Genomic DNA, 13722 nt, shown 5'->3' on the forward strand with positions numbered 1-13722 from the left:
ATGGGCGAAAGACCATGTTAGGCTAATGCTGCATTGATGATGAATATTGTATATTATGGTATGATGATTTTATCATTTGTCTTTATGCTATAAATTGCTTTGAGCCATTTTGAACTAAGGCAATCAATAAGTTGAGTGATAACATTTAAAAAGAAGTTTTCCTTTCATTGATAGCCTTTTCCATGTGGGTTTGTGTCATGGGGATAAGGGTCTATGTTGTACTTATTAATTTACCATAATTTCTTTATTGGGATCTTCTAATCATATTTCCTTAGCGTTGGCTCCAGACCATGCCCTGCAAGTGTGGGTATATGTCCTTCTACCAACAGATGGGGGAGACTGAGACAAACTGTGAAGTGGATACACTTGATGCTCTGGAGCCCTGTATCCCTCAGTATTTCTCAGTCTACTCACCTGCCCTTGGTGAGTACTGCAATGGTACTTCCACTCACAGGGCATGGTCTAGAGCTGATGCTAAGGAAGGAGAAATTAGATCTTACCTGCTAATTTACTTTAGTCACGTCCGACCATGCCCGTTCCCTGCCTGCTTCCTCTCGGCTATTTTGTTGTGTGTCGTTCTGCAGGATTTTTTACTGCAGGAAGAATAGCAGGAGGTGGAAGCCAGCTGGCTTCTAAGGGATCCTGTGGTGATCTCCCCATCTGCTGGTAGGAGGACATGTACCCACTCATAGAGTATGGTCTGGAGCTACTAAAGGAAGGTAAGTTAGCAAGTAAGACCTAATTTCTCCTTATGAAGAGATTTCACCTAGGGCAGTGTACAGCAAATACAGGTTGATATGTTAGTTTAACAGCATAGCAATAGTAAAATGACCAAATATAAGCATAAATACAATCATTGATGTAAGCTTGGGGAGAGTCCTATTTCTAACATGATACAATATTAGAAATATAAGCAATTAACAGCACTGTCAATCAATCATTTTGATACATCAAGGAGTTGGCTTTAAAGGTTTCGAAAGCTTCTGCCTGCCTAGCTGCCACCCACCACTCTCTTTTATAGATAAATCTGAGTTGCTCTGCTGAGCCTTATGAGAAACCATTCCAGTACTTGAAAGATACTAATATAGTATTAGTAAGTGCCTCCTATTGAAAGAGACATAAAAAATATGCTTATGGGTATAATTATGATTGTTGTTGCTATTGTTTAATTTCTGTAGTGCTTTTATCCAAAGAGCTGTTGCAGTGAAATTAACAAGTAGTGTGTACAACAGAAAATTGATTTTTTTTTTCCATGCCTAATTATGTTCTTTCTGAGGGTAATTTCAGCAGGTGTCAGCTGGTACAGCCTGCAACAGCACTGGGATTAACATTTCTTCTGCAGACAGTACTGTAGAATCTGTACTGTCTGAGAGGAAGGCTGCATCTTCGCTTTGAAAGGTTGTACTATCAGCAGCGCAATTCCTTCCACTATCATATGGTGGCACAAGGGCTTTGATCTTCTCTTGTAAAATATTTAAACAGATTCAACTTTTTGAATAAAGGAACTGCTGGTAGTATTGGATCTCAAAAGAATAACAAAAAATCTGGAATATTTTTATTTTTTTTAAATCTCTCTATATAAAAGGCAACACTAACGTTCTAAGAAGCCTCCAGCCGGAAGTGTGAAGGGGGCGAGATATCCGGTTTCCCTATGAGTGTCTGCCCCGCCCTCTCTGTAACACAGTCAGTGAAGGAAAACAGCAGAGCACGAAATCAGATCGCTGGCTCTGTAACAGTGAAGGACTCGGAGGGGAGAGAGGGCAGGGACACACACACTCCCACATGCACACAGAAGAAAACATTGCTAGCCCCCGTTTCATTTGCATCAGAAACGGGGCTTTTTTACTAGTGTCACAATAACACACGTGGAGGGGCATAATCGAAAGTGGGCGGCCATGCGAAGGGGCGGGACAAACCGTATTTTCGAAAAAGATGGGCGCCCATCTTTTTTTCAATAATACCGGTTGTGCGGGGCAAATGCCTAGGATTTGGGCGTTTTTGAGCTGGGCGCTATCGGTTTTCAGCGATAATGGAAATCGAAGGCGCCCATCTCAAAAACGAACAAATCCAAGGCATTGGGTCGTGGGAGGGGCCAGGATTCATAGTGCACTGGTCCCCCTCACATGCCAGGACACCAACTGGGCACCCTAGGGGTCACTTTTACAAATTAAAAAAAAACATTTAAAATAGCTCCCAGGTGCATAGCACCCTTCCCTTGTGTGCTGAGCCCCCCAAATCCCCCCCCCCCCAAAACCCACTGCCCACAAGTCTACACCATTACCATAGCCCTAAGGGGTGAAGGGGGGCACCTACATGTGGGTACAGTGGATTTTGGGGTTTTTTGGAGGGCTCAACATTAACCACTAAAAGTGTAACAGGTGGGGGGGGGGGGGATGGGCCTGGGTCCACCTGCCTGAAGTCCACTGCACCCACTAACAACTGCTCCAGGGACCTGCATACTGCTGTGATGGAGCTGGGTATGGCATTTGAGGCTGGCATACAGGCTGGCAAAACAAGTTGTTAAAGTTGGGGTTTTTTTGGTGGGAGGGGGTTAGTGACCACTGGGGGAGTCAGGGGTGGTCATCCCCGATTCCCTTCGGTGGTCATCTGGTCATTTAGGGCACTTTTTTGGGACTTATTCGTGAAAAAAAGGGTCCAAAAAAAGTGACCTAAATTCTCGCTAAAAATGACCATTTTTTTTTTTTTTTTCCCGATTATCAGCCGAGGGCGCCCATCTCTGCTTGGCTGATAACACGCTCCAGTCCCGCCTTCACCACGCCTCTGACAGGCCCCCGTCAACTTTGTTCGTTCCCGCGACGGAGTGCAGTTTCAGGCGCCTAAAATCGGCTTTCGATTATATCGATTTGGGTGCCTTTGCGAGATGGGCGTCCATCTCCCGATTTGGGTCGAAATATGGGTGCCCATCACTTTCGAAAATAAGCCTGAAAGGGCTTTAGTCGGTATAAGTTGAACACTTAAAAAATGGGAAAAACCTCAGAAAGCTGGTGCTTCCTACTACAAGGCTTGAACAAACAGTCTGACTCTTACTAACCACAGTTCTTCTCTATAATCATTGGTCATAAAAACCCCCGATCCAACCTTGGTGTGTGTGTGTGATTTTTTTTTTTTTTTTTAATTTTTCTTTCTGCTTTTGTGCAAAAAACTTTTGTAAAACAAATGCTCTCCACCACAGTGCTGCAGTAGTCACTCATAAATTAAACTTACCTTGACTTGGCTTGGCTTGGCTGTAGTCAACTGTCCCAGGCAGGCACCCAGACCTGACAGACCCGTTTCACCGTAGGGCTTCTTCAGGGAATAATGGATACTGGAATCCTGTTTGTGGGTTATGGTCGGTCAAGACTTAGCAGTCACCTGTTGGAAAGCAAAAAATAGCGGCTTACAAAATTGCAAGAATCACCACACTCCACCAAACATACTCCACAGTGCCACCCATACCAAAAAGGAATAAAACACAGAACTCCATACACGGCCTGAAGAACTCCTGTGGCCCTTATATATTGCGCAAAGTGCCGGTAAAAAATGGCGACTCTATAAAAGAGCTCACACATGCACAACAGGCATCCAATCAAAATCCAAACAGCTGACAATGACAGCTGTCAACTCATACAGCAAAACAAAAATGGACCATCAAAGATGCAAAAAAAACCAAACATGAAAATGAAAATAACTGGCATCCCACATTTCTATATATGTACACCTCCACCTTGTCAAAAAAATGCTGTCCAATCAATCTTGGCATTAAGACCCACTGGCTGCACAGATGTCAACCAAAATATCTAATGTTCCAATTGCAGCAGTCTCCTGTCAGTGTTGCCTCCTCAAAGTTTCAGGACCACGCTATCGATCGCTCTGTGAAGTCTTCTAGGGAATGTTGATGTTCTAAACAATGAGACACTAAATGTGCCCCAGCCCTCTGGTACAAAATGCTGTGCACCGCAGATAGGACTACATTTTTCAATGCTTTTTTTTTTTTCTTTAAAACCTTCCATATAGAAAAACAAACAGTACTTGTAAAAACCCCTGATAATTTAGAAGGTATCATATGTTGAGCTGCTTATTGCACAACAAGCTATATTTAGCCAAGAAAGAGACCTACAACCTTAATTCACATAATCATGTACTTAAGGCAAAGTTTCAAGACCAAAATGGTGAAACGTTAATGTACAGGAAAGGTATGTAAACAGTTGCAAGTAAAGTTATTTGGGGGGAATTGTCGGTATAGTTAGAGACGAGGTTCTAAATTAAAATTTGGATAGCAAGGCAGCACATCGGGCCCCCAAAACTGTAAGATGTGCAATGGCAAATAAGCTAAAACATCTGGAAGAAACGGAATATCCTATATAATAAAACTCACCCTCAGCGTTCTGAGGACACTGACGTCACTGTCAGATCCTCCGGGCACTTCCTTCCGGTTCGAAGCCTTCGTGGTGGTGAAGCCACCGAAAACACTGTGTTGGGGCCTCGCCCTCGCGTCAAACGTGATGACGTCGAGGGCGGAGCAATGTCAGCAGATTGGAGGTGGTGCCGAGGTCCACAACAATGGCGGACGAACGCCGACGGGGTGAGTAGGGATGGGGGGGAGTCCGGAAGGAAACCATGCTAGCGCCTGTTTCATTGCCGCAAGAAACGGGCATGTTTTACTAGTGTAATATAAGTTCAGTTCTATAGAGCTATTAGGTTGGGAAGATGTGACGTGCTTGAGAAATTGTATTAATAAAGGAGTATATCTGTGTATATTGTAGCATCTGCAAAAAATTCTGCAGCAACTATATTTTATGCAGACCAATAGTAGTAGACCCCAGAGTACACATCTTGAAATCATTGAGATAATGGTTTGGCCTTAGGAAATTTGTAAGCTTATAGCTCTGGCTGCAAAAGTGTATCACAGGTAAATTGCACAGCTTGAACGTATTAGCAAAGGCAGTGCAAAGAGAGAACTTAGAAGTATTTGAATTGCATGGGGAAAAGTACTTATTTCTTAGATATCAAATGTTTCCTTATCAACAAGCAGTAAGTATATAATCACTAAAGAGAGAGGACTAATACAAACCCAGGGTTGCTAGGTATATTTTAAAATAATGTGTCGTAGTTTTAAATTGAAATGTATTGATTAGCTAGAGTTCATAGAATGTTAGTACATTGTTAATGTCCATTTAATATAGGGGGTTGTGTCTCTCTGAGCCAGTACTAAACCTATTGTAGAAAATTTTTCTTCACCCAACATATAATTAAACTCTGGAATTCGTTGCCGGAGAAGGTGGTGAAGGCGGTTAGCTTAGCAGAGTTTAAAAAGGGTTTGCACGGTTTCCTAAAGGACAAGTCCATAAACCCCTACTAAATGGACTTGGGAAAAATCCACAATTCCAGGAATAACATGTATAGAATGTTTGTACGTTTGGGAAGCTTGCCAGGTGCCCTTTGCCTGGATTGGTCGCTGTCGTGAACAGGATGCTGGGCTCGATGGACCCTTGGTCTTTTCCCAGTGTGGCATCACTTATATACTTATGCTTGAACATTGGCTCTTTGCCCATCTAACAGCACTGGAACGTTGGGTCGTTCCTGGTGCAGTGCTAAGTGCTGCTGCTGTTCTGGAGCACTGTGTTTGTTCTGGCTCGGAGGAAAAATCTACCTGCATAAAATTCCCATAGTACTCGAGATGTTTGGAGGTGTCTCATCCACACACTGAGATGCATTTTAACTTTTTTCTCATGCAAGCAGAGCTCAGAGTAGTTGACCATAAGATATATACCTATTTTAAATAGTTATCATAATACAGTTTTTTTTTTTTAAATGTAAAGTTTCACAACAAAGAGACGTGGGGTATATAAATAGTGCCGAAAAATCTGCAGCAAATGCTATTCTAAACAGATCACTCTGAGCGGAGTGCCTTTTAACAGAACATGCATTCCCATACCCAACTTTGGGGACAAGGACTTATGCCTGCTGAAACCTGGTATAAATCCTGTTGTGCAAGTGGGGCGCATAACCCTGGAATTCTTTTTAATTTATTGTATTAATTTTCAATACAGAGATAAGAGCTCACAACATAGCAACAAGCAATACCGGAGCTCACATTCAAGAAACAGCAAACAATTCCTAGATTAAGATTAAATTAAGAAAAGAGAGAGGAAGAAGAGAGAAAAAAAAGGGGGGGGGGGCTGGAGGATACATATCAGAGCATGGAGCATGCATAAGCCATGAGATACATCGACAGTAGTACTAATCACTGTACAGTGTTAAAATAAGATACAAGTGGTAGCCATTTTCCCTATATAAAGCAAAACGAGAAGATTTCTTTGCGAGGTGTATTTCGTATTTGTAAATTTAAAACAATAAATTCCACCATTCCTGGTAGATGGCTTGATATAAGGACTTCCAATGCGAAAAGATTACCTTCAACACTAAAGATATCATGGTGCTAACAAGAATCCCTTCATTGCGAGCAGGGGCGTATCTGAAAGTCGGCGGTAGCGGGGGCCGAAGCCAGAGTGAGGGGGCACATTATAGCCCCCCCCCCCCCCGCCGCCATTTCCGACCCCCCCCCCCCCCCCATGCCGCCGTGGGTACTTTTGCTGGTGGGGGACCCCAACCCCCACCAGCCGAGGTCCGCTTCCTCCTGCCGCTGCGAGGTTTTTTAAGTTCTTCATCGGGATTCGTCCTCCGTCACTCTGTGCTGCTGTTCAAAGAAGCTGCTAGCTGAATGCAGTTTCGGACTGAGTCTGACATCGCTGCTGCACGTTGTACATGCAGGACGTCAGACTCATGTACAACGTACAGCAGCGACATCAGACTCAGTCCGAAACTGCATTCAGCTAGCAGCTTCTTTGAACAGCAGCACAGAGTGACGGAGGACGAATCCCGATGAACTTAAAAAACCTCGCAGCGGCAGGAGGAAGCGGACCTCGGCTGGTGGGGGTTGGGGTCCCCCGCCAGCAAAGGTACCCACGGCGGCAGTAGGGGGGTCCAGGGTGAAATCTGCGGGGGCCCAGGCCCCTGTGGCCCCACGCAGATACGCCCCTGATTGGGAGTAAGCAAACTTTTGTAGCATTGGGTATCACAAATTTATAAGTGATTGAGCCAGGAAGGTGAAAAATGTCTACCAGTTGTGACCAGATTTCTTTTCAATAATTTTGAATGCACACACAGTCAAATATAAGGTGCTTAATATTACCCACTTGAGATTGACACTTGAGAATACCCTGGTATTCTGTAACACTGCACCTAAATATTTAAATGCCCCTGACTTGCCCATGTCCTTCCCATGGCCTTGCCCCCCTTTGGGTTGCACACAAGACACTTTGGGCATGCAACATTGTAGAATAGTGCATAGGTGGATGCGTTTGTAAATCCAGATTAGTGCCAATTAACTGTCAGTTGGTTGTTAGCACCCAATTGACTAATTACACGTGCATCTGGGTTTTGTGCCTAAATTTGAGCAACCTTTATAGAATCCGGGAGACAGCCTGGCATGGGGGTAACTGGTAAAGGCTTGTCTGTCTTGCTTTCCTCTTGAAGTAGTTTGTGTGAGGTGAATTTCTGAATTCCAAATGAAGCTTTAGAAATGGTGCATTGTTAATAGGATATTATTCTGTATTCTTCAATCACAGCACAAAACACAGCTGATATTCTTATGCTTTTTCTCCTATAGAACGTCACAGGGCACCCACCAGAGAAGTTCCAGGCAGCCCTGCTGTGGATAATTAGCAGTGACAAGGACCTAGGGATCTGGTGAGTGCTTGTTGACAGGGAGTTATGCAAATGCAGCTTTTATTGATTTTCTGCAATCTGCCATCAACCACTGAGAATTGTATTTTGAATCTTTGTAAATATTGGTGTTCAGATGTTGGCAGACAGTATAAAGCAGCAGGGGGCGTAAAGAGCTGGTGGTTGGAGCACTTAACTGAGAAAGCTAGTCAACCCTGCAGCAGCTGCAGATGGGTTATAATAATATTTTGTGGCAGAATTCCTGCAGTATTATGCAACGAAGCTCAATCAGAAAATGTTCCTTCCTGCGAGTGTACCACTTGAAAACACGAGAAAATCTGCCTGCCAAGGAAGAGATGAGAACAGACACACCCTCCAAGAACATGTGTCCACCGTTATTCATTAACTGCATGGCATCAAATCGATTGATCTTTATGTGGGCCTTCTCAATTTAGGCCATTTATTTAAAGAATCAAGTAGAGAGATCGTGGATACACTACAAAGGGCACTCCTCAGGAGGAAGTGACAGTGTCCGAGATGGTTGCTTAAGCTAGATTACCCTATATAATAATTTCCAACTCCAACGTTCTGAAGCTGACTCCCGTTGCACTGAAGGGTTTGTAGGGTTCGTGCTGCCTGTAACCATCTGTCTCACTGTCCCGCCCTCTCGTCATAACATTATGACGTCGAGGGCTGAACACTGAGAGGGAAGGGGACGCAGCATAGTTGCCAGGCAAAGCAACACAACGTCACAAACATGAGGGTGTCGTCATCCCTCCCTTCCTCCCTTCCAGTTCTAGGCCCCCTCCCTCCGATGTTTAAAAGTCATCTTCACTTACCAAATCAGGGTTACTGCTGCTGGCAGCCACCATAACCCCAACGAGATTAAGTCAAGATGACTTTTAAACTTTGTAAGGAGGGGGCCTGGAACTGGAAGGGACGGACGACGACCCTGGAACTGGGAGGGAGGGGGGACCCTGAAACTCGGAGGGAGGTAGGGGACGACCCTGGAACTTGGAGGGAGGGAGGGGACGACCCTGGAACTGGAGGGAGAGAGGGGGGGTGCCCCTGACACACAATCTCACACACACACTCTCTCTCACAGACACACTCGCACCCAGTCTCACTCTGTCACACACACACTCGCACAGTCACTCACACACACTCTCTCAAACATACACACTCCAAGGAAAACCTTGCTAGCACCCATAGCGAAGGCGCCTAAAACTTGGACGTCCTTTACCCATACTAAAAAAAAAAAAAAGACGTCCCTGATGAGCACTTGGACGTTTTCACCTGGACTTGTGTTTTTTTTAAGGTTGTAGATGGCTTTTATACACGCAGCTTGTCTGCGTGTATGAAGCCGTCTTTGGCATGTGCAGAGCAGCCACGCATAATGCTTGGCTGCTCTGCACTGGCTTCCCCTCCTTAGGAAGGAAATCATGTGCAAATGAGCTAACAGCAAGCAGCTCATTTGCATGCGATTTCCTTCATGGATGCCTGTTCCTTTCCGAATCACTAAGGAATCGGTAAGGGAAGAGCTTTTTCCGTTCAGTTAGTGCATCAGTTAGTCCACTGCAGTGCCCCCTAGGGTGCCCGGTTGGTGTCCTGGCATGTCAGGGGACCAGTGCACTACGAATGCTGGCTCCTCCCACGACCAAATGAGTTGCATTTGGTCGTTTTTGAGATGGCCGCCCTCGGTTTCCATTATGGCCGCAAACCGGGATGACCATCTCTAAGGTCGACCATCTCAACATTTATGTTGACCATCTCTAAGGTTGACCTAAATGTTGAGATTTGGGCGTCCCCAACCGTATTATCGAAATGAAAGATGGCTGCCCATCTTGTTTCGATAATACGGGTTTCCCTGCCCCTTCGCGGGACGTCCTTTGAGGACGCCCTCAGGAAAACTTGGCTCGATTATGCCCCTCCACGTGTTTCCCTGTCCTCGGAGGGCTTACATTCTAGTGGCTTGCCCAAATTAGAAGTTAAGACAAAATTTTCCTCTTTACTCAGTAGATTTCAAAGGCACCACCTGAAGTTCATGGACTAGCTTTCAAGGAGCCCTGTTGAAGATTTAGAAGCTCCCCCCCCCCCCCCCCCCCCCCCCCCCATTACCTGCCTTCACCATTAGCCTTGTCCTTTTTCCTCTTTTCCCCAGGCAGCTTTTTATCCTCTATGTACATCAGCTTTGTGACCTTAGATGAGACCATTTTGAGATCGGCCCCTTGAGACAAGTACATAAGATCTCTAAGGGAGTGAAAGGGAGAGTAGATGGTATGAATGGGCAAACTGGATAGGCCATATGGGCTGCCTTTTTTTTTTTTCTATATTTCTGTGTTACTGTTATTGGGCGTCTTTAAACCATTTTGTACAGAAGAAATGGAACTTCACAATGTGTGTCTAGTCAGCTGAACTGACCTTTCCCTGTCCACTGACTTTCAAATAATCTCCATTCAGGAAAGGCATTGCTAAGCTGTATGTACTGTACAAACTCAGTCTTTAAAAAACTTGAAGCGGATCACTTAGCCAGAATTAGTGAGTAATAGGTCCAGGCTTTGGTGTATTTTTTATCTGTTTTTTCTGTATATATTTTTTCATGTTTTTTCAGTATATTTTTATTATAATGATTGTGTGTTCTTGCTGTAGCCAACTTAGATTTGTGATAGGTGGGCTATACAAATCGTGTAAGTAAATAAATACAAATACAGCAGCCTTTAAAAAATTAAGTATGTTTTTGCACCATTAGGTAGCTTGTGTTTGTGTGTGGAATCCTCTTACACTTCATTTCATGATTTTTTTTTGTTGTTGTTTTTCAATCTGTTTATTGCATAATGCATCAGCATAAAATAACATATCAATGAACATTAACATTCAACAGAGCTAGCAAATTCCCATAAAGTACATCAACAGTTTTTTTCCCCCTTTACATCCCCCCTACCCCAAACCACCCCTCCCTTTCATGACTTTTGATTCAGAATTTATTTATTTTCAGGCTGATAGCAGAGGACAGTCTGAAGCCGGTCAAAGATGTAGATCAGGTGACATGTCTTGAGTCCTCTCGTCCTCGCCTGTGGCTAAGCTGCCGGCTGAGACGAGCTTTTATCACTGCTGTTACCAGCTTATTCACCACCTTCCTGGGTATGTTGTCTTCAGTTTCAGTGTAACCAGAAGATTAGAGTACAGGATGTTACTTACAGCCATACCATTGTAGGAGTCACATTACAGAGTCCCTGCTATCTCATGAATGCTTCACGAACAAAGCTTTATCATCTGGCTAACTAGATACTTCTTGAAATGTTGTGCTTTATTTTCAACTATAGTTCCTCAGATAAACCTAATGAATATTGAAACATTAACTTCGCTGTGAGAACAGGTTTCTTATGTGGCTGCCTAGTAATAACCAAATAGAGATCACGCACTGGGTCACCAGGCCTGCTAAATCCTGGCATGTCAAAGAATAGAGGAGACTAGTGTTGGCCAGCTCCATAAAGCTTAGCTGATTGTTTACACTCAGTTGGGAACGTAATGAATTAGGGGCCCTTTTACTAAGCTGCGTAAGCGTCTACGCATGCCAAAATGGAGTTACCGCACGGCTACTGCGTGGCTGTTGCAGTAATTTAATTTTTGGTGCACGTCGATAAATAATTTTTATTTTCAGCCACGCGTATCGGATGTGCGCTGTGGCATTTGGCGTGCATAGGTCATTACTGCCTTGTTACCGAGTGAGACTTTACCGCTAGGTCAATGGCTGGCGGTAAGGTCGCAGACCCAAATGGACACGCATCAATTTTGATTTTGCCTCGCATCCATTTTTGGCAAAAATTTTAAAAAGCCTTTTTTATAGGCGCGCTGAAAAGTGGAATGGCGCGCATCCAAAACCTATTCCTACACTACCGCATGCCATTTTTCAGCACACCTTAGTAAAAGGACCCCTTAAATGGGAAAGGCCCAGTGCATTATTGGGAAGGAAGGTTATGAAAGAAAAGCCCTACTTATTGCCCTGGAGTAGATTCTGTAACTTTGCCTATAACTGACACCAGGTAAGATAGTTTGGTGGTGGAGAAGGGGTTGCAACTGACTAAATGGAAAATATACTTTTCCTCCCGTACTTCTCATGGGCTTTTGGAATAGTTCATCTCTCCATACATTCAAATTAAGAGTCAGAGAAATAAGAATTAACCCACCTCCTATTTGTATGAAGATTGATTCTTTTTCCCTTCCTAGTCTTGGCATTCTTCTGGGGAGTCTTTCTGCTGCTGAAGTATCATTGGCGGAAGGTGAAAGAAGAGGAGCAAGAAATGTATGAGATGGTGAAGAAAATTATTGGTATGTCTCAGGAAGAAGAGCACTGAATGTCCAAAATACTCTTGTTAGGCTTACATTTTATGTTAATTCATATCAAAGTTGATTTTGGGTTAGGCTTTGCCTGAGGAAGCCAGCTTTTGTTGCTTTCTTTGCATCACTGGTGGTATTATATCTGCTAGTTTGAGGAGCTGACTGCCCTTAAAGTCTCTCTCTCTCTCTTCCCCTGTTCTTACAGCTGTGGTTCAAGATCACTACAAAGACTGGGAGAGCCAACTGGAGGCTCATCCGTATGTGGGCATTGTGCATGTGCGCGACAGCCTCATCCCACCCCAAAGCAGGTGAGCCGAAGCTGCTCTTTATTCGGTGGGGCATTTGGAGATTTTTTGCACTCTTATCACAATGGAGGTGAATTGGTGCTATAAGCTATTTGTTTTCAGTTTTTTTTGTTCTTTTTTTGTTTCCCCCCACTCCCCTGGGGAGTTTGTGTTACCACAAGATCATAAATAAGGGGGGGGGGGACTTAATTGCTCAGTAAATAAGTCTTTCTTTATGGTGGTAGACAGAATCCAGGACAGTTTTTAAAAAACTAATATATATATATATATATATATATATATATATATATATATATATATATATATATATATATATATATATATATATATTCAGCCTTGCTCATCCTCCCTTTCTGCATCTTCACTATTTATTCTCCCCATCATCTGCAACCCTTATTCTTGACCATCTGACACTCCAGCTGACCATGGCCTGTCTGGCACAGTATGTGGTGCTGGTATTCCTGTGCTCCTCAACAGACCACAAACTTCTGTGTAGGGGCTGATGCCACTGTTGGGTTTCAAAAATGCTGCTTTAGATGACCTGAAAGTAGGGTGTAAATTGGTTAAAACTGATTTTCATCTCTACAGAAAAGTCCCTTGAATACCATAGCAAACTTGTACAGTGAATATTTTCATAGACCTGTTGTTTATACAAATATGTAGACTCTGACGGCAAGTGAAAAGACCTATCTAGTTTGCACAATGGGACCATGACGATATTGAGCACAACTTCTTGCATATTCTATGTTTTATACTTTTGCAATGAGTATAACTTTCAAAATATGCACTCTGGTGCATAAAATAATTCACGGTGATGCTCCGACCTACATGTTAGACCATATTGACCTACCACCCAGGAATGCTAAAAGATCGGCACACATATTCCTAAATCTTCACTTCCCCAGCTGTAAAGGTCTAAAATATAGATTAATACATGCATCCAGCTTTTCATACTTGAGTTCACAAATGTGGAATGCTCTACCATTGGACCTGAAAATAATTCACAACCTAATTAACTTCCGTAAAGCACTGAAGACACATCTCTTTAATACGACATACCATAATGACTAATATTGGAACTGTAATTCACCATCATTTACTTACAATTGGATTACTTTCTCCCTATATCGTATTGTTTAATTTTAGTATGCAATCCATGTTCAATATGTGATACCATTTGTATATTTTCCCTTTTTTACCCGACTGTTCATTTAGCATTCATGTTCTATATATATTACCAATTGTATATGTATTCTGAAATGACATAAGTCATGATGGAAAATTGTAAGCCACATTGAGCCTGCAAATAGGTGGGAAAATGTGGGATACAAATGCAACAAATTTGTTTTTATTT

The 13722-nt window shown here is 43.3% G+C and overlaps 1 protein-coding gene across 5 annotated transcripts in view; it reads left to right on the forward strand.

Moving 5' to 3' along the window:
- LEMD2 (LEM domain containing 2) overlaps positions 1-13722 on the forward strand; it is a 31911-nt gene that overhangs the window by 14053 nt on the left and 4136 nt on the right. For all 5 annotated transcript variants that reach the window (XM_030221736.1, XM_030221737.1, XM_030221739.1 and 2 more), the window contains 4 exons: positions 7670-7749; positions 10721-10866; positions 11953-12054; positions 12269-12371. In XM_030221736.1, the coding sequence (XP_030077596.1) occupies positions 7670-7749; positions 10721-10866; positions 11953-12054; positions 12269-12371 (431 nt within the window). The remainder of the gene's footprint in view (positions 1-7669; positions 7750-10720; positions 10867-11952; positions 12055-12268; positions 12372-13722) is intronic.

This window comes from Microcaecilia unicolor, chromosome 12 (genome assembly GCF_901765095.1).
Source record: "Microcaecilia unicolor chromosome 12, aMicUni1.1, whole genome shotgun sequence".
Lineage (NCBI taxonomy): Eukaryota > Metazoa > Chordata > Amphibia > Gymnophiona > Siphonopidae > Microcaecilia > Microcaecilia unicolor.